The sequence below is a fragment of the Panthera tigris genome, chromosome A1 (assembly GCF_018350195.1).
Source record: "Panthera tigris isolate Pti1 chromosome A1, P.tigris_Pti1_mat1.1, whole genome shotgun sequence".
Classification (NCBI taxonomy): Eukaryota; Metazoa; Chordata; class Mammalia; order Carnivora; family Felidae; genus Panthera; species Panthera tigris.
Genome location: NC_056660.1, coordinates 194,426,568 through 194,450,467, shown reverse-complemented (window position 1 = coordinate 194,450,467; position 23,900 = coordinate 194,426,568). Strand labels below are relative to the sequence as shown.

Below are 23,900 nucleotides of genomic sequence, written 5' to 3'. Positions count from 1 at the left end.
CAGGGGGCAGGCTCAACGCGCTGTCAGAGGTGAAAAAGAAAACAAGGACTCCAAACGCACCGGAGGTTTTGTGGAGGGAGTTCCATCCCCTACCACATGGTAAAGCTGAGCTCCCTTTCCTCATTTGACATCTCTCTGAGCCTCTTCCTAAGTCTCTCTGGCCACTCGAACGCGAGCCTCCTTCCTCTCCAACGTCCCTCGTTCTGTCTCCTTCCTTTTTTTAAATTTTTTAACGTTTATTTATTATTGAGAGACAGAGCACCAGCAGGGAAGGGCAGAGGAAGAGGGAGACAGAATCTGAAGCAGGCTCCAGGCTCTGAGCTGTCAGCACAGAGCCCAATGCGGGGCTCGAACTCACGAACCGCGAGATCATGACCTGAGTCAAAGTCGGATGCTCAACCGACTGAGCCACCCAGGTGCCCCCTGTCTCCTTCCTTAAGCGACGCATCACATGTCTCTTCGTGATTCCTATGTGCATCCTTCGTGGTTCCTGTCAGCCTAAGGAGGTTCTCCTTGGACACCCCTTTACTATGTGATTGGGGTTGGAGTGGGCCTTTGTCCCTCAGCTAACAGATACTCGCTGAGTCCTTTCCCCGGGCCAGAGACAATAGATACATCACTAAATACACAAGGGAATGTCAGACTCGGAGGAAGTACCGTGAAGGAAATCACCAGAGCATGGGGCAGAGATGTGAAGAGTGAAAGGGACCTAACCCAGATCAGGTGGGAGGGGAGGCATCTCTGAGGAGCTGAGTCCTGAGGGGTGAGGAGAGGTGAGAAGAGCAGGTGACACAGGGAACAGCAAGCGTCAAGCCCTCGGGTGGAAAGAGCGTGATGAGCTCGACCAAGCAGAAAGGGGCGCCGGTTGCTGGAGCGAGTGGGCAGGGCTGAGGGCAGAGGAGGGCTCGAGGGAGGCCGCCCGGTCACTTACGGGCTGAGGAGCACAAGGTCAGGTTTTATGTCAGAGGCAATGAAAAGCCACGAAGGTTTTAACAAGGCCATGCCGTGACCTCAGTTAAGCAAGGAAGAGAATGTAAATAAAAAATGCCTTTTTCCTTTCACGTTTTGCCAACCATCCCTGCAACTTTGTGTCCAGATTAGCAAGAACGAAGTATCCTTCCTCTCCTCAGGGACGTTATCATTTTCACAGCTGTCAGCCCAGGGCCTCCACAACTTTCTCTAGAGTCATATCTTATTCCCGTGCTTTGAATGGGGGGAGAAGGTTGTGAAATGACACCTACTACTGGGATTTGTGCGCAACACAGATGAGGTCATCAATAGCAATGACAGTGGTTAAGACTACTGCTAAGTATAATATACAGCTGGCATCACTGTGCGCAAAACTGTGTGCCAGTCACTTTTAAATGTTTCCGATGCATATATGAGATAGCATATCAACACTAACCCAAACCCTAGCCTTTCTTACGAGATAGATGCCACGAAATCTCCCATTTTACAACAGGTATAACTGAGGCTCAGAGAGGTCAAGTAACTCGCCGAAGGTCACACAGCAGGTTAAGTCCCGAGCAGAATCTGAACTACCTGGGTCCACAGCCTGTTTTTTTGCTGGCCTCTAGTACCTCCCAGTGAACGAAAGTGGAAATACAGGACAAATGCAGGAGATGGTGATGCCGATAGTTACCGAGCGATTGTCTGGGTCAAGAAACAGAGTTCAGGAAGCTGTTCTCTTTCATCTCTCCCTAGGCAGTCATGTCCATGCCCTGAGCTTTGAGAACCCTCTACATTAGCCCACACCTGTGTGCTGAGCTGCAGATTCTCATTCCCAACGACCTGCGGGACACTTAGATGTCTCATGGGCACCTGAAAGGTGACCGGTGCAAAACAGGATCCTCACTTTACCCCATAAACCTGTTCTTCCCCCACCCCACCATCTTTCCAGCCTCATAAGTGGCCCCACCACCCAGTCTTCACTGGAGCCAGGAACCTGGGAGTCACCCTGATTCTTCTCTCCTCCACACCCCCCCCCCGCCCGTTTCCAATCTATCACCAACTCCTGTTTATTTCCATGCAGAGCTTGTCCCTAATCTATCCACTCCCTGCGTCTTCATTATCAGCTCAAGGTTTCAGCACCATTGGCTCCAGCTGGGATTGGAAGTAGTAATAAAAGTAATACCAAGGCTTATAGTTAGGATTGGCTCTACTTTCTGGTTTGCCCGGGTCAGTCTTGATTTTCACTAATTGATCCTGTTGTGGCTCAATGATCGCCAATGAATGCTTTTAGCGCCTCTCTCCCTCTCAAGAGCCTCGCAGTTTGGACCTCACGTAGTACGGTCACCCAAGCTATGAGACCTCCATGACCCAGCCACCCCATGTCTTCAGCTTATTCCCATTATAGATCACCACGCCGACCACATTAGCTCCATCTGAGGCCACTTCAAGCGCTTGTTCCAGAGCTTGAACTCTTGGCTTGAGACTTTGGCTCATCTTGTTCCTGCCTGTGACACTTTCCTGCCCATTTTCACACAGCTCACTTCTCAGGTCCCAGCTCAAAGGTCCCCTCCTCGTGAGGGCAGCCATCCTCTGAATATGTCTCCCCTGTGCCCTGTGAGCCTCTCGTCACTTTCTTTCTTCATCTGTTTATTGTTTATCTCCGTGATTGGAATCAAAAGCCCATGAGGACCATCCCCTTCTTTCCGCCTGCTACATTACTAGCAGCAAGCATAGGGGCTGACACGTGATGGGTGCTCAATATTTGTTCAAAGACTCAGTGAATGACTGACTGGCTGGCTGGATGAATGGATGGATCTGTCATCCTGATCCCAGGGAAGAAGTTCACAGCACAATAGGATCCACTGTGACTTGAGATTTAAGAAAGGGATTTTGAGGGAATTAAATGAAGAAGAAACCTTTAACCACCATCTTGACCACTTTACTTTGGCTGTTCTCGGGCTGCCCTTTGCAACATCACCGTAATCCCCTTCACACGTATATATGTTCTCCAGTTTGGACCCCACACCAATTTCTGTGAGGTTCAGAGAGCTGTTCTGGCTCAGGGAGTTAGAGCCAGAGTGAGGGTATGCTTCTGCCTGGAGGCAGTGTAGGAATTAAGAGCTTAGGCTCTAGGGTCAGAGTGTTTGGTCTGGAGCAACCCACCTCTGCCACTTATTAGCAGTATTGCTTTAAGCCAGTCGCTCAAGCTCCCTGTGCCTCAGTTGCTACATCTGTAAAGCGGGGGTGGTAATTGTACCTGCCCTGAAGCCCATTGTGAGGATTTAATGCAATGAGACCCGTGGAGAACTTAACCCAGGGCCCAGCACCTAGTGCGAGCTCTGTACACTTCCCCCTAATAATAGGAGCACTGGCAGTGCTTTTGCCGGCACATTACTGTCACCATGGTCACCACCAGTGGCCCAACACAGCTCTCACCTTGATCTGAAGCTGATACCACTCCTGGACTCTCTTTCTCAGGCCCATGGTGGTCACCAGCCATCCATCAGGGGTCACTCGGAAGGCAGAGCCATCATTCCCCTTGGTGATGCGGAATGAGTAGGGGGGGCCGTTCTCGGGGGAGTCTGGGTCACTCAGGATCAACTGCAGGACTTTGCTGCCAATGGGTGAGTTCTCCTGAGACAGAGAGTGACAGGAAATCAAAGAGCAAAATGAATTCCAGTCCTTCCTTTTGCATCTTTCTGGCTCCCCTCCTCTGGGCTGAGTCCTCAGCACTCTGGCTGCTCTCAGGCCATGCCTGGACCTCGAGCTGTCATTCATTCATTCATTCATTCGTTCTGCCAGCCTCTGAATTAGTTGTTGGCTCCGCCAATCTTGACCAAGAGCTTTCTGAGGGCGGTGCTGGGTCTTAGAAACAAAGCCCTTGGAGGCCAGAAGGGTCCCTAGAGTCCCCTTATCCTACAGAAGGTGACTTGTGCAAGTTCACACAGCTGGCGATTCACGTATATAAATTCGTAAGCGCCTGGGATCCACGTGGAAATTTTGTGATTCGTAGGGTCAACTGAACACTTATAAATGGCTTCCTGTTTAGAAGACCAATGGAACAGCCACTCAATGAGAACATTTAAAAACGAGTAGGAATTCAACTAAAAAATAGATTTCCTGGGTACTGTTCCAGTCTTTGCTCCATAACATGGGAATTCAGTATCTATAACACAGTGGTGGTTCACTGTCTTTTTGCAACAAAATCCTATCTATGAACAGAAATCCGAGGGACAGAAACTAATGGTTGCCTATCCAATAGACATTCCTTCCTTCCTTTCTTACAAAACCTGACTTTTGTTCAGGTGTGGGGTGGCTGTATCTCAGAAAAGTTGTGTCCTTATTAAGAAGAGATGGACTATGATTGGTCTAAGTTATAAAATCTGATTTCAAGTGCCAGTTTTTGGTTTAATGTTGATCATGTAATCTGATTCTGATCATTGGAGAAGTCAACCAGATGAGGGTTTTAAGAAGTTTTCTTCTTTGCTAAAAACAGACTGGGGGGAAGTCCCCTTCTGTTTGCCTTTGAAGATGGTTAGACAAGGATGTGATGCTGGAGCTGCAGCAGCCATTTTGTAACCATGAGAAAGAAGGTGAGGGAATTTCAAAGAAGCTAGCTCAAAGCTGTGATACTGTTTTTCTGATGAAATAACCAATTCTGGAGTAGAACTTCCCACCATCATACCTTTTGTTACATGAAATAAATCTTTATTATTTAACAAGGTTTTAGTCAGATAATCTGTTATTGGCAGTCAAAGCATCCTACCTAATACTCATAATACACAAACAAGTGAATGACTGTGGCTGATACATAGCAGGACCCATGATTCTGCCGTCTTATCCTCGTCCTCACCTCCCTCACCTCTTATGGTCACAATTCCCCAGTGAATCCCTAAACCCTCTTCAAATCCCATTTGTAAACCATCAGTATGATGAAAATAGAATGAGATCTGGAAAATCTTCTGCATGTAAATCCCAGATTTGCCACATTCTAACAATGGCACATTTCTGCACCTCCATTTTAAAACCTGTAAAGTGGACAGAGTAGGCCTCCTTATCCTTGGTGATATGTTCTAACATCCCCAGTGGATGCCAAAAACCATGGATAGTAACCACACCTTGTATATACTGGGATTTTTTTCTATACATACATACCTACGATAAAGTTTCATTTATAAATGAGGCACAATAAGAGATTAACAACAATAACTAATGATAAAATAGAAAATTATAACAATATACTCTAATAAAAGTTATGTGAGTGTGGTCTCTCTAAGTATCTGTATTCACCCTTCTTCTTGTGACCATGTGAGGATAGTAAGATGCCTACATGATGAAGTGACGTAAGATGAACGACATAAGCACACAGCCTGTGTGATGTACATTAAGCTACTACTGACCTTCTGATGCTATGTCAGAAGGGGATCACCAGCTTCTGGACCGTGACTGACTAGGGGTCAGCCTGGCTGAAACCACAGAGAGCAAAACCACGAATAAGGGGGCGGGGGGCAGTGGTTACCGTACTACCTGTTTCATGCAGCTATGCAGGTCCCAAATGAGGTAATGGATATGCAAGTGCCTAGCACATTGCCCGATTATTTGTTAATGCTGTGATTCATAGTCCCCTTTTGCAGGCTGTGTTGCCATTAGGGATATCAGTTGGCAAGGTCACAGACCATGTTTGGATGAACTGATATCAGTGGTGAGCACCCTCCACTAGGAGGGAGATGAAGGGAGGAAGGCTTCAAGATGTCTTTGGAAGCTCAAGCGTACCTGGACGGAGGTGCTGTAGTTGAGCTGGAAGAACCTCGGTGGATTATCATTGACATCAACCACTTGGATAGCGATGTCTGTGTCCCCATGAAGTGGGGGCCGCCCGCTGTCTGTGGCTCGGAGCCTCAGGGAATAGCTAGAAGTCTGTATAGCAAGATGCCGGTAGAGAGTTAGCAACAAGACCCCTCAGTTCTGCCCCATGACTCATCACTAATGTTTTCCCCAAAATAAGATGGAGATGCTCCGCTATGCCTGCCTCCATTGCCCGTACATACTATTTTAGGGTCCAGGTTTTGGAGACAGGAAGAAATAGGTTTGATTTCCAGTTGAACCATTTCCTAGCTGTGAGACATGGAGAAGGTGACTAAACATCTGTGAGATTATTGGGACCCACGCCCTAGGATTATTTTAAGGACCAAATGTATGTAAAGCACTTAGCAAAGTTCCTGGCACAGAGCAGGTGCTCAGTAAACAAGAATTTATTATTGATTTATTACTATTGATTTATTATCTAATGGCTCCTTGTCAATAGTAAGAAGCTAGCCTGAGCTCCTCTAAGGGAGGTTAAGGGTCACTTAGTCCCTCTCCTACGTCTGGCCTCATAGGCCACAGAGACCACACAGAGAAAACAAGTGAGGGCAGGTCTGGAGAAGTCAGCATGGGGTGCTGACCACAGTTCTCTGGACCTGCACTGGGACCATACCTCTGTTCTGATGAGCTCGGGTCGGGCCCCTCCCACATGACTCACCTGTTCCCAATCCAGGGCCTTGGCCACCTGCAGCTCCCCCTTCTTGGGGTGGACGGTGAAGTGCCCGAGCTGGTTCCCTCCTACCAGGCTGTAAGTGATGGCACTATTTACAGGTCCGTCTTCATCAGTGGCTGACACCTGCAGCAGTGGGAGGGTAGCTGTGAATGGAGGTCAAGAGGGACCCGAGGGAATATTGGCCCCTGGGAGTGTAAAGGGAACAGATGAGTGTCCCCTCCAATGATTGCCATCAGAGTGGCAGTCCCTTGGGCCACAGTCATCCCTACCAAAGGAATCTCTTCATTTTATTTATTTATTTATTTATTTATTTATTTTTATTTTTTTAATTTTTTAATTTTTAATTTTTTTTTAATTTTTTTAACGTTTATTTATTTTTGAGACAGAGAGAGACAGAGCATGAATGGGGGAGGGTCAGAGAGAGGGAGACACAGAATCCGAAACAGGCTCCAGGCTCTGAGCTGTCAGCACAGAGCCTGACGCGGGGCTCGAACTCACGGACCGCGAGATCATGACCTGAGCTGAAGTCGGCCGCTTAACCGACTGAGCCGCCCAGGCGCCCATCTTCATTTTATATCGTAGGATAGATTTCAGCATGCCATGGTTCATTCATGTACTCATTCACTCATACCGACAGGATGCTAGGTCCGGAACTAGGAGGTGAGGGGCATGCCAAAATGAATATGCCCACCGGGAAGTTTAATGTCTAATGTTATGGGTCATTCTGATTTGAGGAAACGTGTGATCAGCTTTATGAGAGCACAGAGAACACAGCGGTAAATTCTACCTGGGGAGATTAGCAAAGCATTCATGAGTCCCAGAAGGATAAGAAGGGTTTCTGGGAGTGGAGCCAGCACTCCAGACATGAGCCCAGAATGTATGAAAGTGCAGAGGCTGTTTGGGGAAAGGCACATCTTCCTCGGTGGTTGGAGCATAGGATACATGTCAGAGAGTAGAAGGAGATAAGACCAAGAAGGCAGAATAAGGAGAGGTCATGGTCAACTTTGAATATGGGCAGTTTGTTTTCACTCTATATAGTAGGGAGCAATTACATGTTTGAATGCAAAGAAGTGTTATTTGGTGCCCCTCCCCCCCCCCCCCCACTGAGTCTCCATATCACACACTGTGACCAGGTCCTTCCCAGACCTTGGCGCCTCTGGACAGAGACCCCCTCTAAGGCCTCTCCCATGCCCCGCTCTATCAATACATGATCTAGACCTTATCAAACATGGCCCTGAGACCCTCTGTCATGAGAAACAGTTTGGCCAAGTGGCTGCAAGTCAGAATCAAGTCTATAGTATACAAACTGATTAACTAACCCATGCTCATAGACATCTGGGGGAGGAGGAGATAAGAACCCACCCAAGTCCATGCCTCCCAAAGGGCAAAGCTGCAGATCCTTACCGTGAGCATGACATGACCCACGGCAGCGTTCTCCAAGACGCTTGTGGTGTACAGATCCTGGGGGAATCTGGGCCGGTGTTCGTTGACATCAGTGATGTTGACCACGATTGTAGTCATGTCACTGAGGGAGGAAGAGCCTTTCCGGCTGCACTCTACGGATAGGAAGAACTTGGGGCTTGTCTCAAAGTCCAGGCTCCTGTTGACATACAGGATCCCTGAAGAAACAAGAGATAATGGGAGCAATGAAGCACTTGGGGCCACAAAGGCAGAGGGCTGAGGGGTCTTGAGCTGAACCCCAAGAGAGGCAGCTCAACAGGGTTGGGAGAAACAGATCTCCTCCTTCCTGTCCTCCATCATCTCTTCCTTCCTCTCTTACATCACCATCTTTGTTTTCTATTTCCCCATTACCCTCCTTTCCTCTTCCCTTTCATCTCCTCTCACTTCCCTTATTGTCATTCTCAGCAGCACTGTTTCCCTCATTTATTTTTGTAATATTTCACTGAAATTTCACTTAAATCTGTAATACTGAATCTCTCTCATGTAGCTCTGTAATAACTCTGTAGAGCAGGAAGAACTTGTGGTTCCCATTTTCTAGGTGAGCCAACTGATGCCCTCGAGGTAAATGAGCTGCCCAAGTTCGCCCGGCTAATAAATGACAGAACTTAGTTTTCAAAGACTTGTATAATACTCCAAGTTGCTCAACGAACTGCTAGGATGTAGATTTATTTCTCTGACAGTTGGAAAAGAAGAAGGATGTATCCAGCTGTTCCTGGATAACCAAATATTTAATGGTAGAAAAATCTTCTTTATAAAGAATTCTAGTTAGTAAATGAACGAGGAATGATAAGATTAGAAGGCTGCCCCTTTTCTGCCCCTAATGAAATCATATATCTAGGAAATAATCATCAATATTTGCTAAAACCATTAGAAGGATCCATCTATAATGGATGGGTCAGGTTCACAACATGAAAGCTCATTGTCAGTCTTAACCTCAGAAAAAAACCATCGGTTATCATATGCCTCCCACCATAGTGCAAAGTACAGCACAGCCTCATCTCTGAAGCACTGTTGCCACAAAATTGAGCTTGAACCTGATCAAGGTCTTTCATCCAAATGTGACTTATAAGGAATATGAGGGCTAGAGAGATATATGACATCATAAAGATACAGCGACTAGTCAATCCAAAATAGAAAAGTTCTGCCTGACACTGACCCACGTTTCATTAGTTAGACCACACGGCAAATAAAGAAGGAGAGGAAAATGTTAGAGATTAAAATAACTAACCAAATGCAATATGTGTGCATGGGGGTGGTGGTAAAGGGTAAAGATGAAATCAGACTGGCCTATGTTGACAATTACTGAAGCTAGGTGATGGGAACATGGGGTTCATTATGCTGTTCTATTTTTTTATATAGTACAGCCATTAAAAAATACTGCTCAATGACAAGGCAGCTGCTTTAGGAGGTAGAGAGTATCACTGCGGGGGTGCTGTGGAAAGGGATCTGACCTGGGCAGCCTCTGAGGCCCCTCCACGAGGTTCTGTGCGTCTGACTTAGACTTTTCTGCGGCCAGGAGGAAAGAAGAGACTGTTCCCCAGTTCTCTCTTCATAAGAATAAGGGGAGAGGGGTTAGTGCTGGGATATTTGGGGAGGGCTAGAGGTGGGAAGCAGGTGGCCCTGCCCTGGGCTGCTTATGCCCCAGATTCCAGCAAGTGCTTCATGCCTCTGCAGCCGAAGACAGAGAGTGGCCTCAGCCTCCAGAAGGTGGCCCTGAGCTGGGAGCATGAAGCTACAAACTGTGGGAGAAGACTGGGTCGCCAAGGGTCCTGGGTGGGGATGCGGAGGAATAAAGGGGGTCCCCAGATAGGCTGGCCCCAGGGTAAAGGAAGGAACATGGGACCTGGAGAGATGCACAGAGCCAAAGGAGTTCTGCCCTGGGAGGGTCTGCAGGGGACACCCCCCATATGTGAAGCCAGTGCTCCCCAAGACCCTGTGTGTGTAAGTGCATGTAGGGGATGAGGCTACCTCAGGTGCTCGCTCACCTGTGCGGGCATCCAGGCGGAACCTCCCCTGCTCGTTCCCACTGACCACACGGTAGCCGGTCTTCTCGGCGCCAGGGCGAGTGAGGGTGGCCAGCTGCAGCACCTCCGTGCCAAGCTGGGCGTCCTCGGGCACCTGCACGCTGTGCTCAGTGCTCAGGAACACAGGCAGGTAATCATCGAGGCCTACCACTGACACGGTGACTGTGCCCAGTGTGGACAGCGGTATCGGGGAGCCCAGGTCAGAGGCACGGACGGTGAGCTCCAGTGCTTCCTGTGGCTTGACCCGTAGCGGCTTCTCCAGCCGAATCACACCTGTGGTGGCCTCGATGGAAAAATGGCCTTCGGCAGAGTCCGTCAGAGAGTAAACCACTTGGGCATTGGCACCTGTTGGGGAGACCAAGGGCATGGTTCCTTCTGGCCCTGCAGTGAAATTTCTAGCCACAGGAGGGCCTGAAGAGGAGGGTCCCCATAAGAGCTAACCTGCTCAGGCTGTGTTAAGAGTGAGAACCTCTCTATTGGGGCACCTGGGTGGCTCAATTGGTTAAGCAGACGTCTGACTTCAGCTTGGGTCATGATCTCGTGGTTCACGAATTCGAGCCCTGCATCGGGGCTGTGTGCTGACAGCTCAGAGCCTGGGGCCTGCTTTCGATTCTGTGTCTTCCTCATTCTCTCTGTCCCTCCCCCACTCATGCTCTGTCTCTCTGTCTCTGTCTCTGTCTCTCTCTCAAAAATAAATAGAAACATTTAAAAAAAAAAAAAAAAGAGTGAGAACTTCTCTGTAGGGGATTCTTCACCAGGGGCTTCAAGTCCTCATAGAAAGGTTCTGGAGGGTAGGACATCTGCAAACCCATGAAATTATCTGTAAATGTTTATGCGGGGTTAGAGTCTAACATCAGCTCATAAAGTGAAAATTGTACAAGGTCAAAACCATCTATGTTGAGTTGCTCGGTTGTGATAGAACAATTCCGTATCTTGGTTATGGTGGTGGTTACATGAAACTGTATGTGGAATGATATGGAATAGAACCATACACACAAAAACGTGTGCTCACATGCACACATTCAAATTAGTGCATATAGAAACTGGTAAAATCTGAATAAGGAGTAAAGTCCAGTTACCAGTAATGTCCCAGTCCCAATTTCCTGCTACAGCTAAAATGCCACCACTGGGGGAAGCTGGGGGAACCGTGCAGGGACCTCCCAGTACTATTTTTGCAGCTTCCTAGGTGTCTATAATTATGTCTGAATAAAACACTAAGGAGACACACATCTCCATGGGTATGGAAAGTTCTTAGTAAATCAAAACACACAGTGTTTCTCCAGCTTTGGCTCCGATTCTGTTATTTTCTTTGGTTGTGTACTAGCTGAAGCAGTTGGCTTGTGTAGGGGCTGACGTGCAGGAAGAAGAGCGAAGGCTCAGCTACAAGATCCTCACCCAATGGGAGGAGTGCATCCCTGAGCCTGAGGGTCTCATATCTCACACACATATGGGGACACACACCCTTTCGGTTGAATGACGGCAGAAACTGCCTATTAGAATAGTTGGATTTACACAAATTAAATGTGCGTGCCATGGAACTCCCCCATATATACATTTTTCTAGAGAGAGGGAGCTTCTGGTCAGGCCACATTTGGAATATCTGGGTGGAATATTTGGATTAGAATAATAACAGTTTTGAAGGGTTAATGGTAAACTGGTATAACGCCACGGGATGTGTCCTAGAAAGAAGGCATGATCGGAAGCATGTAATTGAAGGAACTAGGTCTCCTTCATCCAGGAAGGAAAGCTTGGGGCTGGAGCAGGTAATCACCACCTCCCGGCCTCAGAAAGGCTGTCGTGGCGAGGGTCTAGATCTGTGTGGCTACAGAAGGCAGGACCAGGAACGACAGGTGTCAACTCAAAATAGGTAGCACTTGATAATTATCTGAGGTACCATGGAAGGTCAGTAGGTAGCTGCTAGGAAGTAGGGAGGTACCTTGAAAGGCAGGCGAGTAGTTGCCTAGGAAGTAGGGAACTTCCTGTCCCAGGAAGTGTCCAAGTACTAGGTAATTGAGCACTGTGTAGGGCCTGGTAGCCATTAGATGACTTTGCTCTATTTGCCCTCTCTTGAACTCCTAGATCCCCTTAAAATCTTCCATCTCCTTCAATGCCTGTCTAAAACTTAAGAAAATTGGGCATATGCACTGTGTGTATACATACATATATATATATATATATATATATATATATACATATATACATACACACACACACACACACACACACACTACTTTATGATGGCAGAAGTTATAATTGGTACAATATGGAACAAATACTCATGCATGAATCAAACTTGCCTTGTAAATTAAAAAAAAAAGAATTAACCTTAATGCAAATAATGTCATTAAAGTTAAGATGTAAAATATTGAAAATGATTTCACTTTATCATATAGAAAATTGATCAAAGAATTTAATAGGCTTAATAGAGTTTGTGCCCCAAATTCCTTTCTTGTGGCAAATTCATTGGAGTTGAATAATTCCGATTCGTGTATTTCAGATTACATGTTTGTATTTAAAGTGTCCTTGAGGTTAAATGGCAGCATTGAAAGGACTCAGGTCTAAGTGCCAGTGACAAACAATGAGGCTGAAATGCCCTGTACTGGCCTCAAAACATTGCCCAAATCTTTTGTCACATAGCACTTAGGTTTGCGGTGTTGTGGACATTTTCCTCTTGTAAGTGTTCACAGACTCAGCAAGGAGGCAGAGTCCTTGCTAGGCCCCAGAGCAACACACAGAGAGCCAAACCCTCATCCCATCCCAGGTGACCCCATGAGCAAAGAGCCTCCAATCATTCTCCTCCTCACCTTGGTCGGGATCCCGGGCCAATACCACAGCCACGGGGGTCTTCACCGTGGTGTTGTCGAAGACAGCCACAGCACAGTGGCTGGGGAAGAAACGGGGGGCATTGTCATTCACATCCTCCACGTAGAGGGTCACATCTGCCTGGCACGACTGGCCGCCTCCATCCGTCGCCTTGGCAACAAGACTGTACGTATCCTTCTTCTCTCGGTCTAGGGCTGTAAGGGTGGTCAGCTCCCCTGGCCAGAGAAACGACAGCCAGTGAGCTTTCTCTGGGGGACATGCCTCCAGCACATGCCTTCTAGGTATCTACGCAAGGCAACCACAGGGACATAGAGTTTTGTCACTCTGTGACAAAAAGGGGTCAGAAAAGGGAGTATATACAGTTAGGAAAGAAGCTCAGCCCCATACCTGCCTGCTTCCCTAATTCTCCCAAACACATCACCAATTTCAGATTCTCACCAATGAGCTACAAAGAGGCACAACATTTTTAAAGGGCGACTAGACAATTTCTAACAACACATAAAATGTGTTTATCCTTTGGCGCGCCTGGGTGGCTCACCCAGTAAAGCGTCCGACTTTGGCTCAGGTCATGATCTCACAGATCTCACAGATGGTGAGTTCAAGCCCCCTCGGTGCTGACAGCTCAGAGCCTGGAGCCTGCTTCAGATTCTGTGTCTCCCCCTCTCTCTGCCCCTTTCCCTGCTTGTGCTGTTTCTGTCTCTCAAAAATAAAATAAACATTAAAAAAAAAGTATCCTTTGGCCCACTATTTCACATCTAAGAATATATCCTATGGAATAATCAACCGAAGGATAAAAATGTATGTATAAAGATATTCTCTGTAGCACTGTTTATAATAGCAACATACTGAAAATACCCTGTATGTCTTTCAAAAAGGGACTGGTTAGATATATTATGAATTAGCCATACAGTAAAATACTGTGCGACCCACAAAGAATTATGATAGAGTTTTATGTAATGCCTTGTTAATACCTCCAAGATGTTGCTATGTGAAAAAAAGCAAGTCACAAAATAGTATTCTAGAGTGCTTCTCTTTGGGGAGGGGCTGATTATTATACAGACTTTCCAGTTTCTGCATAATACACGCCCACGGTGTTTGGATTTTTGTACAATGAGCATGTATTATTTCCATATTTAGAAAAAACCACCCCGTTTTTTTAAGACCCCACCAATCATCCTGCAGCTGAACAAACAGCCCCAGAGAGATTAGGTAACCTGCCTGGGGTGACTCAGCACGCCCATGCTGGAATGAGAAAGGACAAGGTTGTCTCCTATTTATCCAGACAGCTTCCTGGGACACCACTCTCACCTGCCACCTCCCTGCTCAGGAATCTCCAAGCCATCCTTTGAGCTCTTGGTTTCAAGCCAAGTGTCAGCAGCTGGCCGTCTGTGGCCTGGGCCTTCTGTGCTGCCCATGCCCACACCTTCCCCCATCGCAGCTGGATGGGGGATCCCACTGTGCGGCTGTTTTTCCAAAGGAAGCAGACCCCATCCTGTCTTCTCCATCAGACTCTCACAGCCCATCCTCTCCCAGGCATTGGTGGTCTACCCTGCAGGGCTCTCTGCTTCCAGCTCTGGGCTTTGTCCTCTAATAATAATGACAATGTCAACTGCATCCACTGAACTCGTACTACGTGCCTGACCTGGGCTAGACTTCTATAGACTTTCTCTCTTGGGATTTTCTACAATAATATTTTGAGGTCTGCAACATACACGTCTTGAGATCATGTCCTTGACCATGAAGCTCACCTGCCTAAATCCTCTGATGGCTCTAAAGGTGGAGTTTGTGCCCCCCCCACCCCTACCCTTGGCCTATCTCCTCCCCTCTGTGCACTAGTTTCTGGCCTTGCATCAGGACCTCAGATGAATGTGCTCTCTCCTAAAACAAGGTCCTTGTCTAAATTCTCCTTGAGTGTCCATCCCTACTACTCCCTTAACTCTGCCCCCAGGGCTCTCTCCCTGCTCCTGTCAAACCTTCCCTTAGCATCTTGCGTTTTTTCGTAACTCAGCACATTCAAACCACTGATCTGATGACTGCTTTTCCCATAAGACCCAGAGCCCGTCCATCTATTGATTATGTCCCGCCATCTAGTGCAATACTTGGCACATAGTACCAATATGTTTGCTGAGTGAATGGATGGATGGACAAGTGAATTCTTGCTTCTTCTCCAAGGAGCCTAGCATGGCACTTGTCACTGGTATTCACTAAGTAAGTTCTTGGCTGGATCCCGCAGCTCAGGAAACCCACCTGTGTGAGGATCCAGCTTAAATTCATCTGCTCCAGGACCATGCAGAGAATATGTGATCTGAGCGTTGGTTTCGGAGTCCAAGTCTGTTGCAGAGACTTTCAAAATGAAGTGTCCTGGAGATATATCTTCACTGACTTTGCCAGTATAGAGAAGCTGGAGATGGAACACAAAGAGGAAGATTGTGGGAGATACACCTGACTGAGAGAGAGGCAGAATGACAGAGAGGGAGAGAGAAGCAGAGAGAGAGAAGTCAGAGAGCAAGATGGGGAGAGGGGAAGAGAGGGAAGCAGGGCGTGGTTAAAACAGAATAAGGTGAAACTGCAAGGAAAACGGAGATTGCAAACAAGGAGCAGGATGGCAAGAGGACTAGTCAGAAAAGAAAGAGAATGAATGGGGAACGAGAGAGAAGATCCACCATCAAAAGCCCACACTCAGAGCTAGAAGGACCTGCTTCCACCTACTCCACACGGGTCCTTTGAGGCTTCTGGAGGAGGTTGGTGAGATGAGCCTGATGTGAGGCATTCTGGAAGGTGTCAGGTCAAGCCACTCCCTCCAGGCCAGGCATCCTGGTCTCTGTGGTGAGGCCATGCTGTCAGGCTCACCTGCCTACACCCCAAGACAGACCCTTGGCTGTTTGAGTCAGGTCTGGACCCTGAGAGCCCCCAGGGCCTTCCCCCATCCTCCCTTCACTGCAGGTACCTTCATAGCAGGGGATATGGCACAGGGGAGAGGCTGGAGCTCCCCAGAAGCCCAATGTTCCTCTACCTGCTGGCTCTGGGCACAGGTTCCAAGCAAACTGGTTTCCCCCACTGCAGTGTGTGGGTGAGCGTGAGACCCTGCTCTGGGTGGAGGCTTTGGGCCTGAGTGGGCTGTATAGAGATGTCCACCCAGACCTCTTTTCTCTGACTCTAGTGATGCAGTTGACCACCTCTGGGAAGGCCAGGGCGAGCTTGGTCCTGGCCTCTCCCAGCATGGGGAGGATGCAGGCTGGTTGCAAGGATAGTTAAGGGGAAAGAGGAAGAAAGTATGGCCACCATCCTCCCCAAGAAAGGCTGCCCTTCTGAGACCCAAAAGGTGGTCATCTTGGATCCCACAAAGGCATTTTCCATTTCCATTTCCATTTCCAACCTGATAATATAGGTTGTCTTTTTCTACTATGATTTTCTGTAGTTGGTGTGTAGAAGACAGAGGAAGAAAAGGTGATGGGATATATGTATTTTTTGTGTTATAAGGTATGTGTTGCATCAATGTGTGCAAATAAGTGAAGTGCATATATATATGCAATGCACATGTAAGTATGTTTGTGTGAGTTATATATGTGTATTTCCATGTCTGGATGGGTATACAGATGGATGAATGTTGTGTGTATGCAGGTATATGCTTATGTATCTGTGTGCATATATGTATGGGTATATGCATGTATACGTAGAGTTGTAGACGATCCTTTGTGTGTGTGTACATGAGTGAGTATGTGTAAGTTTGTATTTATGTGTATATACTGAATGGCTGGATTTTATGTAAATTTGAATTACTGTAACTTGAAACGTTATAACAGTAAAATGTTAATAGTTTAATTCTATCTGAAAACTTTGAGGCAATGCAAATCACCACAGTTAAGAATTATTTACTATATTTTAAAAAATATGTTTAGGGGCACTTGGGTGGCTCAGTCGGTTGAGCATCCGACTCCGGCTCAGGTTGTGATCTCACAATCCGTGGGTTCGAGCCCCGTGTTGGGCTCTGTGCTGACAGCTCGGAGCCTGGAGCCTGCTTCGGATTCTGTGTCTCCTTCTCTCTCTCTGCCCCTCCCCCTCTTGTGCTTTGTCTCTTTCTGTCTCCCAAAAATAAAGAAATGTAAAAAATATGTTTCAACACAAAGCTACGTGGCAATGATTACTCGCTTAGGTCCTCTAAGAACACAGTTCTCTTCCCAACATACACACACGTGCACATACACACACACCACCACCACCACCACGATTCAACGTTTGTTTTCAAGAGTAATTTAGGGTTTAATTAAGTGAAGTCCTCAGCAAAAATGCAACTGCCCTGCTTGCATGTTTGTGTATACTTACAACCTCGAGGAGGGCATCTAAGGTCTGTATTATCCATGTAGGTGTGGGGATATGTATATATGGGCATGAAAGCAGTGCGGGGTGTCTCTGGGGGCAGGTCTCTTTGGATGTAATGAGCCAAGCTAACAAGCTGAGTGGAAGAGGGGTTTCCCCCCTGGGCACAGCAGATTGTGCTTGGAGAATAAAGAAGTTACTTTACTTCTGGATGTATTTTGCAGGGAAGTAGACCTTTGTAGGGAGTATAGGGGGAAAGGTATGGACCAGGGGTTCTAAAGAACTTGGTGACATCCCTATGGCAGCAGTCGAGGGAAGGAATTGCCTAGAATGAACCCTGCCTAGGGCACTAGTCTGAGGCCAGCTGGGGAGAAGCAACAGCTGGTCAGTGATGCCAGCCTCAGAGATAGTCCCCCAAGTCCTTCTCCTTCCTCTTCTGCCTCCACTGCCACCTCACCCTTACCCGGCCCTTACCTGTGAGCACTGTGGGCTGTTATCATTGATGTCCAGAACAAAGATCTCCACGAGGACCGAAGCCTGGAACTTGCCGTCGGAAGCTGTGATTCTGAGCAAGTACTTGGCCGTGTGCTCACGGTCCAGGGTCTTCCTCGAAAAAATCCTCCACTCATCTCCAACTTGGCTGATGCCAAACTGGCCCAGGGGGTCTCCCTCTAAAAAGATGGAACAGAGCTTCCAGGAGCTGAGGAAAAGGAATAAACCAGGCTTTGTGCCATAGGTGGCTGCCCATGTGACACTTTTTCCAGGATTTCTAGGAAAGACAAAATTTCCCTCCCTGAATAAGGGGCCCATATTCCTATTGAGTCAGTTATTTGTTCTGGCTTCAAAGGCCTCCTATGAAATGGAATTATCACCGTGAGAAGCACCACTCTAAAATATGTGGCTGAGGGGCAAATTTCCTATTTCTTGTGCTTTGGAAGGCATTGTGGGGAAGTTAAAGGGAAGTAAATTTCAATTCTATACAAGAAATAAAGAAACACCATTTTGGGGCACCTGGGTGGCTTAGTCGGTTAAGCATCTGACTTCAGCTCAGGTCATGATCTCACAATCCGTGAGTTTGAACCCCGTGTCAGCTCTGTGCTGACAGCTCAGAGCCTGGAGCCTGCTTCGGATTCTGTGTCTCCTCTCTCTCTTCCCCTCCCCCACTCAGCTCTGTCTCTCTCTTTCTCTAAAAAATAAATAAACATTAAAAAATTCAAAACAAAAGCTCCTTTTTGGGCACTGGCTAGCTGGTTCAGCCACTGGACAGGGATTGGGGTAATTTAAGTCTGCAGTAGGTATCTATTGCTAGGGAAAGCAGCTCGTAGAGTGTGGTTTTAATGCCAGATATGACTCAGGCTTGGAGTGTGACCTTGGTTGAGTTTCTGCCCCTAGCTGGGCTTTGGTTTTCCTGTGTGTGAAATGAGGGGACTGAGCTGGAATCATATCTATCAGTGTTTTCACTCCAACACTTAGGTCCTATGATTGACTTAAGCAGTCTTTCTGGTATCCACAACTTGCTCTAGGCAGAATACACTCCACAAGGACAGTCATCTGACAGAGTTTTCAGGGATCATAAGACTACTGATGCCTTCTCCATCCTCTAGAAGCTGAGAACAGTTACAAGTATCTCCCTTCTATTCTTTCTACTTCACCTAAAGTAATAAGAGATCTTCTCTGCAAAACACTTTCCAATTTACAGGGGGCTGTCTGAGCTTTCTCAAATTAGATCTTACCAGCATCCTTGTGAAGTGAACGAGAATAGGCATGCCAAGTCTATAAATGGAATCTAATAAGCCACAGAGCCAGGACTTAAACCCGTGTCTTAGGGCACCTCTTACTAGACTTTTTTCAATGTATCCCAGTGCCGCCGTTCCAAGACAAGTATTCTTACCTGTAATGTAGCAGGTGACCTGTCTGTTCTGCTCAGAGACATCAGCATCCAAGGTTTTAAGAGTGGCCACGAGTTCACCAGGTTCACTGTTCTCAACCACAGATCCTCTATAGTCTTCAGAAGCAAATCGGGGAGCATTGTCATTCTCATCTGTAATGGAGACTTCAACCAGGACCTGAGAGGAGAGCTGGATGGTCCTTCCATGGTCATGGGCCACCACATAAAAGCGGTAGGTCTGGCGTGTCTCACAGTCAAGCTCCTGGAGTGTGGTGATCCAGCCAGTCTCACTGTCAATGGCAAAGAGCTCATGGATATTGCTACCAGGATCCACTGGCAGCCTGTAGCTCACCTGGCCATCATTCCCAGTGTCCTGGTCATTGGCAGTCACCTGAATGACTGAGGTCCCCACTGGCATATTCTCAGTGAGGACAGCCTTATAGGGATCAGCCTCAAAGATAGGCCTATTGTCATTGACATCCTTCACTTGGATATTGACAGAGACCAAGGAGACCAAGGGAGTGTCATTATGGGGACAATGTGCCATCAAATCAATCTGGTACCATTTGGTGGACTCATAGTCCATGGCCTTTCTCACCTTTAGAACTCCTGTGTTTTGGTCCAAGGAGAAGACACCATCCTTGTTGCTCTCTGGTGTGGTGCCCTGCACTAGACTATAGATGACTGGATCTTGAGCTGCCACTGCTTTAACAGAACCAATTTCAGACCCTTCTGGAAGATCTTCAGATGCAGAGAAAGTATACAAAGGTTCAGAAAATTTGGGCAAGGATACTTCATTAGGAACCACCTGAAGTCGTAACAGCACCAGAGAGTTCCAGTGAGGAGGCCCCCCGTCCTGGGCTTTGATTTTTAAGTCAAAGGCTCGGTTTTCCAATCCCACCAGGCTCTCTTTCACCTTGACAACACCAGTAGTTGGGTTGACTTCAATGACCTCTTCATCCAAGTCCTCCACTGAGTCCACTGAGTAGGTGACATCTGCATTCCGACCTTCATCTGCATCATAGGCCAACACCTGGATAACTGGGGAGTCTTTACTGACATTGGATTGAATGGACACTGTGTACTCAGATGCTTTAAATTGTGGAGGGTTGTCATTTTCATCCGTGAGGATGATCTTCACGGTGCAGAAGGCCACTCTTCCTCCTCCATCCTGAGCCATGACTTTAATAGCAATAACTCTTTCTGTTGAATTTTCCCGATCCAGTTTCTGCAGAGTGGTGATCTGGCCATTGGGGTTTATGGAGAACTTCTCACCTGCTAGTTTATTGATGATGGTATAATCTACAGTGCCGTAGGGACCACTATCTTTGTCTATGGCTAGCAACTCAATCACCTTGGTTCCCACCTTTGCATTTTCTGCCAATTCTGCCTCATAAACATGCTGCTGGAACTCTGGGCTGTACTTGTTGGCATTTGTAGTGTTGATATACACAGGCACAGTTGCTCGGAAGACCCCATCAGAAGCACCTACCCTCAAATTGTAAGAAGAGTCCAGGTGCTTTTTGCAAAGGTTGAACATAGAAATTATTCCTGATGAGCTGTTGATGGAGAAGTGCCTGTCCTGATTGCCAGAAAGAATCAGGTACTCCAGGCGGGAGGTATCCCTGCTGTCAGGGTCAAGAGCTTGCACTTTAAGAACCAGGTGTCCACATGTTGCCAGCTCACTGACATTGGCTTCGTACTGAGGTTGCCTGAACTCTGGGGGGTTATCATTGATGTCCGATACATTAACCACCACAAGGGTTTCACCAGTGAGTGGGGGATCTCCTCTATCCATGGCCCTGACCTTCACATGAAAGTGTTGTTGAGTTTCATAATCCAACTCTTGAACGGTGGACATCTCCCCTGTGCTCCCATTGATCTGGAAGAATTTGGAAATATCTGAGCCGTCCTCTACAATCTGATAGGAGACATCACGGTTCTGCCCTGAATCCTGGTCAGAAGCCAACAGCTGGATCACAGGGGTCTGGGCAGGCAAGCCTTCCGATACTGAAGTCGTGTAGACCAATTGAGAGAAAGTGGGAGGGTTATCATTGACGTCCTCCACCAGGACTTCCACTGTGGCTTCAGAAAATGACCCCAGAGCTGTGTCTGTGGCTCTAACTGTGAACACGTGTTTGGTCTTAGACTCATAGTCCAAAGGGCCTGTTACTGTTAGAACACCAGTCTTGAAGTCAGTGGTGAACAGCATCAAGGGCTCTTCCTCCACGATGTTGTAGATGAGTCGGAGTCCCTCTGGACTTCGGGCCTGGGTGTGGAGAATTGGGGTATAGAGTGTGATATTTTCAGGCACTCTCACTTTGTAGTAAGGAGTCTGAAACAGCGGGTTGGATTTATTTCTCACGGTGACAAGTACCTCTTCCTCAGTCTGGAGGGTTGGGGTGCCTCCATCCCGAGCAATGACTTTGAGGTGATACTTATTTAAAGCTTGATAATCAAAGGGTTTCTTCAGTGATATGTCCCCAAGATAGGGGTCAATTCGAAAATATGCATAATCTTCTGCAAATGCATATGTGACAGCACCATTTACCCCCAAGTCCTGATCAGTGGCAGATACCTGACAGAGAACATCCCCTGGTTCTGTGCCATCTTGGATAACTGTGTAATAAGGTGCATGCTTAAATTCAGGGTGATTGTCATTGACATCCTCAACAGAGACCCTGACCAGAGCCTGAGCCACCCGCTGAGGGGTCCTGTTGTCCCTCAATTCCACCGCTACCGCATAAGTGTCCTGCTGTTCTCGGTCAAATGCCACACCTCTTGTCTGCAACACACCTGCTGACCTGACCATCCGAAACATATCTGTGCCATTCAGTAGGAAGTAGGAAAGCGTGTCATTCAAATGATTGCCCTGGGCACCAAGAATCACCAGTGCCTTTCTATCCTGTAAATTCTCCTTCACTGTTGCTTTATAGACGACCTGATCAAACTGCAAGCTTGTGTTAAGAGCCTGTGCCAAAGAAATTTTTACCAGTGCAGTATCTTGATATAGGCCATCAGAAGCCCTGATGGTGAGCTCCCGAGAGACTCCCAGGAAAGCAGGGTTCAACACAGATATACGGCCTGTGATGGGATGGATGGCAACAGCTTCGTCAGCATTGCCAGTTTTGATGCCATAAGTGACTTCCGAGTCATCATCGTTGGCCTGCACGATTAGGAGCTCCATACCCCGATGGATAGGCTTCACTACTGCTACTTCATATACCTGATCTGAGAACCTGGGAGGGGAGTCATTTACATCTTTGACATTGATGGTGACCTGGACAGGCCTGGGTGCAAATAAGATGGGGTTTCCTTGGTCATGGACGTAGACGCTGAATTGGAAAGAGGGCATGCTCTCATAATCCATCTCTGATATGATGACCAGCGTTCCCATGCTGGGATCAATTTTGAAAAACTTCAAAGCCTCTGGCTCCAGAATTTCATAGACCAATAAGGAATTAGCTTCTTCATCACTGTCAGAGGCACGAATCACAAGGGGGTTGTTGTTTTCGTCCACGATCATGCTGTACAATGGAGCTGCTTCACTAATTTGGCCCACAAACACGGACTTGAAGAACACGGGAGCATTGTCATTTTCGTCAATGATGTACACAAGAGCCATGACATCAGTAAATGCTCCTGCCATATTGATGCCTCGGATTTTCAGCTGGTAAGATGAAATTTTCTCATGGTCCAAGTTCTTCTGGGTGGAAATGAGGCCAGAATATGAATTCATGGAGAACACACCATCCTTGTTTCCCTCTCTTAACTCATAGGTAACTTCCGAGGAACTTGTAGCTGACACTAGGAGGACTGGGGAACCAACAGGGATTGATTCAGGGATCTCGACAAAGTACTCAGCTTTGGAAAAGATAGGGGCACTGCTATCTGATGGGTAAACATTAATGATCACTGTAGCCAGGTCATGCCGCTGTGGGGAACCTTGATCTTCTGCCTTGACTGTCAGGCTATACCGGGCATGATTTGCCTGATCAACTTTCTGGGCCAGAGTGATGATGCCTAGCAGGGCATTTATGTTGAAGAAACCCTCGCTGTTCCCTGAAACAAAAAACAAGACAAACTGAAATTTACCCCATGTTCAAGAGATACCAAGTAGGCTTTCTAGATCAGTAAAGAGGCTATCACACAAAATGTGGACAGGACAAAATCCACATCCTGTGCTATCCTGGATTTAGTTATGAAATGGTATATAAGGAAGACACCTATTTTATAAAATACCTTACACAAGGCACCTAGTAGCTACTCCATAAATGGCAGCTTCAATGATCACTCAGTCTTTGGGTCACAACTTAAGCTACAAACCAAAGCTGTAGAAGGTCTTGAAAGCGAAGAAAGAAACTTAGGCTTTGTAGGAAAAGAACACTCCACTCTGTATTTCGGTGGCGACTTTTATAGGAGAGACTTTTAAAAACCACCCTATCTGCTCCCCACATAGTCTATGGTGGGAAGGTCCTTGTTGGGCTTGGAGGTTGGGTGGGGAGAGACTGAACCCAGACCTTGATGCTCCTGATCGAATGCCCTTTCCACCACACCTGGATTTTCTAAATGTCAAACATTCTCACATTGCCTTTATAGTTTTTTCAATATCCAGCCACCACCTTCGCAATTTTATACCATTATTGAGTGCATATTTTCCTTTAAACGGATTTGTTTTTTTAATTTAAGATATCTTAAAAATAATTTTTTTAATGCTCATTCATTTTGGGGAGAGACAGAGAGAGACAGAGTACAAGCAGGGGAGGGGCAGAGAGAGAGACACACACACACACACACAGAATCTGAAGCAAGCTCCAGGCTCTGAGCTGTCAGAACAGAGCCTGATGTGAGGCCCGAACTCATGAACCATGAGGTCCTGACCTGAGCCAAAGTCAGATGC

General features: G+C 47.1%; 1 protein-coding gene across 1 annotated transcript in view; it reads right to left on the bottom strand.

Annotated features, from left to right (window-relative positions):
• Positions 1-23,900, bottom strand: part of FAT2 (FAT atypical cadherin 2) — a 61,950-nt gene that overhangs the window by 16,520 nt on the left and 21,530 nt on the right. Inside the window, exons 9-17 of the mRNA XM_042993913.1 lie at positions 19,004-23,062; positions 17,587-17,783; positions 15,043-15,196; positions 12,777-13,010; positions 9,934-10,317; positions 7,892-8,106; positions 6,473-6,610; positions 5,725-5,868; positions 3,388-3,585 (exon numbers count right to left, since the gene is read on the bottom strand). Of these exons, the coding sequence (XP_042849847.1) occupies positions 3,388-3,585; positions 5,725-5,868; positions 6,473-6,610; positions 7,892-8,106; positions 9,934-10,317; positions 12,777-13,010; positions 15,043-15,196; positions 17,587-17,783; positions 19,004-23,062 (5,723 nt within the window). The remainder of the gene's footprint in view (positions 1-3,387; positions 3,586-5,724; positions 5,869-6,472; positions 6,611-7,891; positions 8,107-9,933; positions 10,318-12,776; positions 13,011-15,042; positions 15,197-17,586; positions 17,784-19,003; positions 23,063-23,900) is intronic.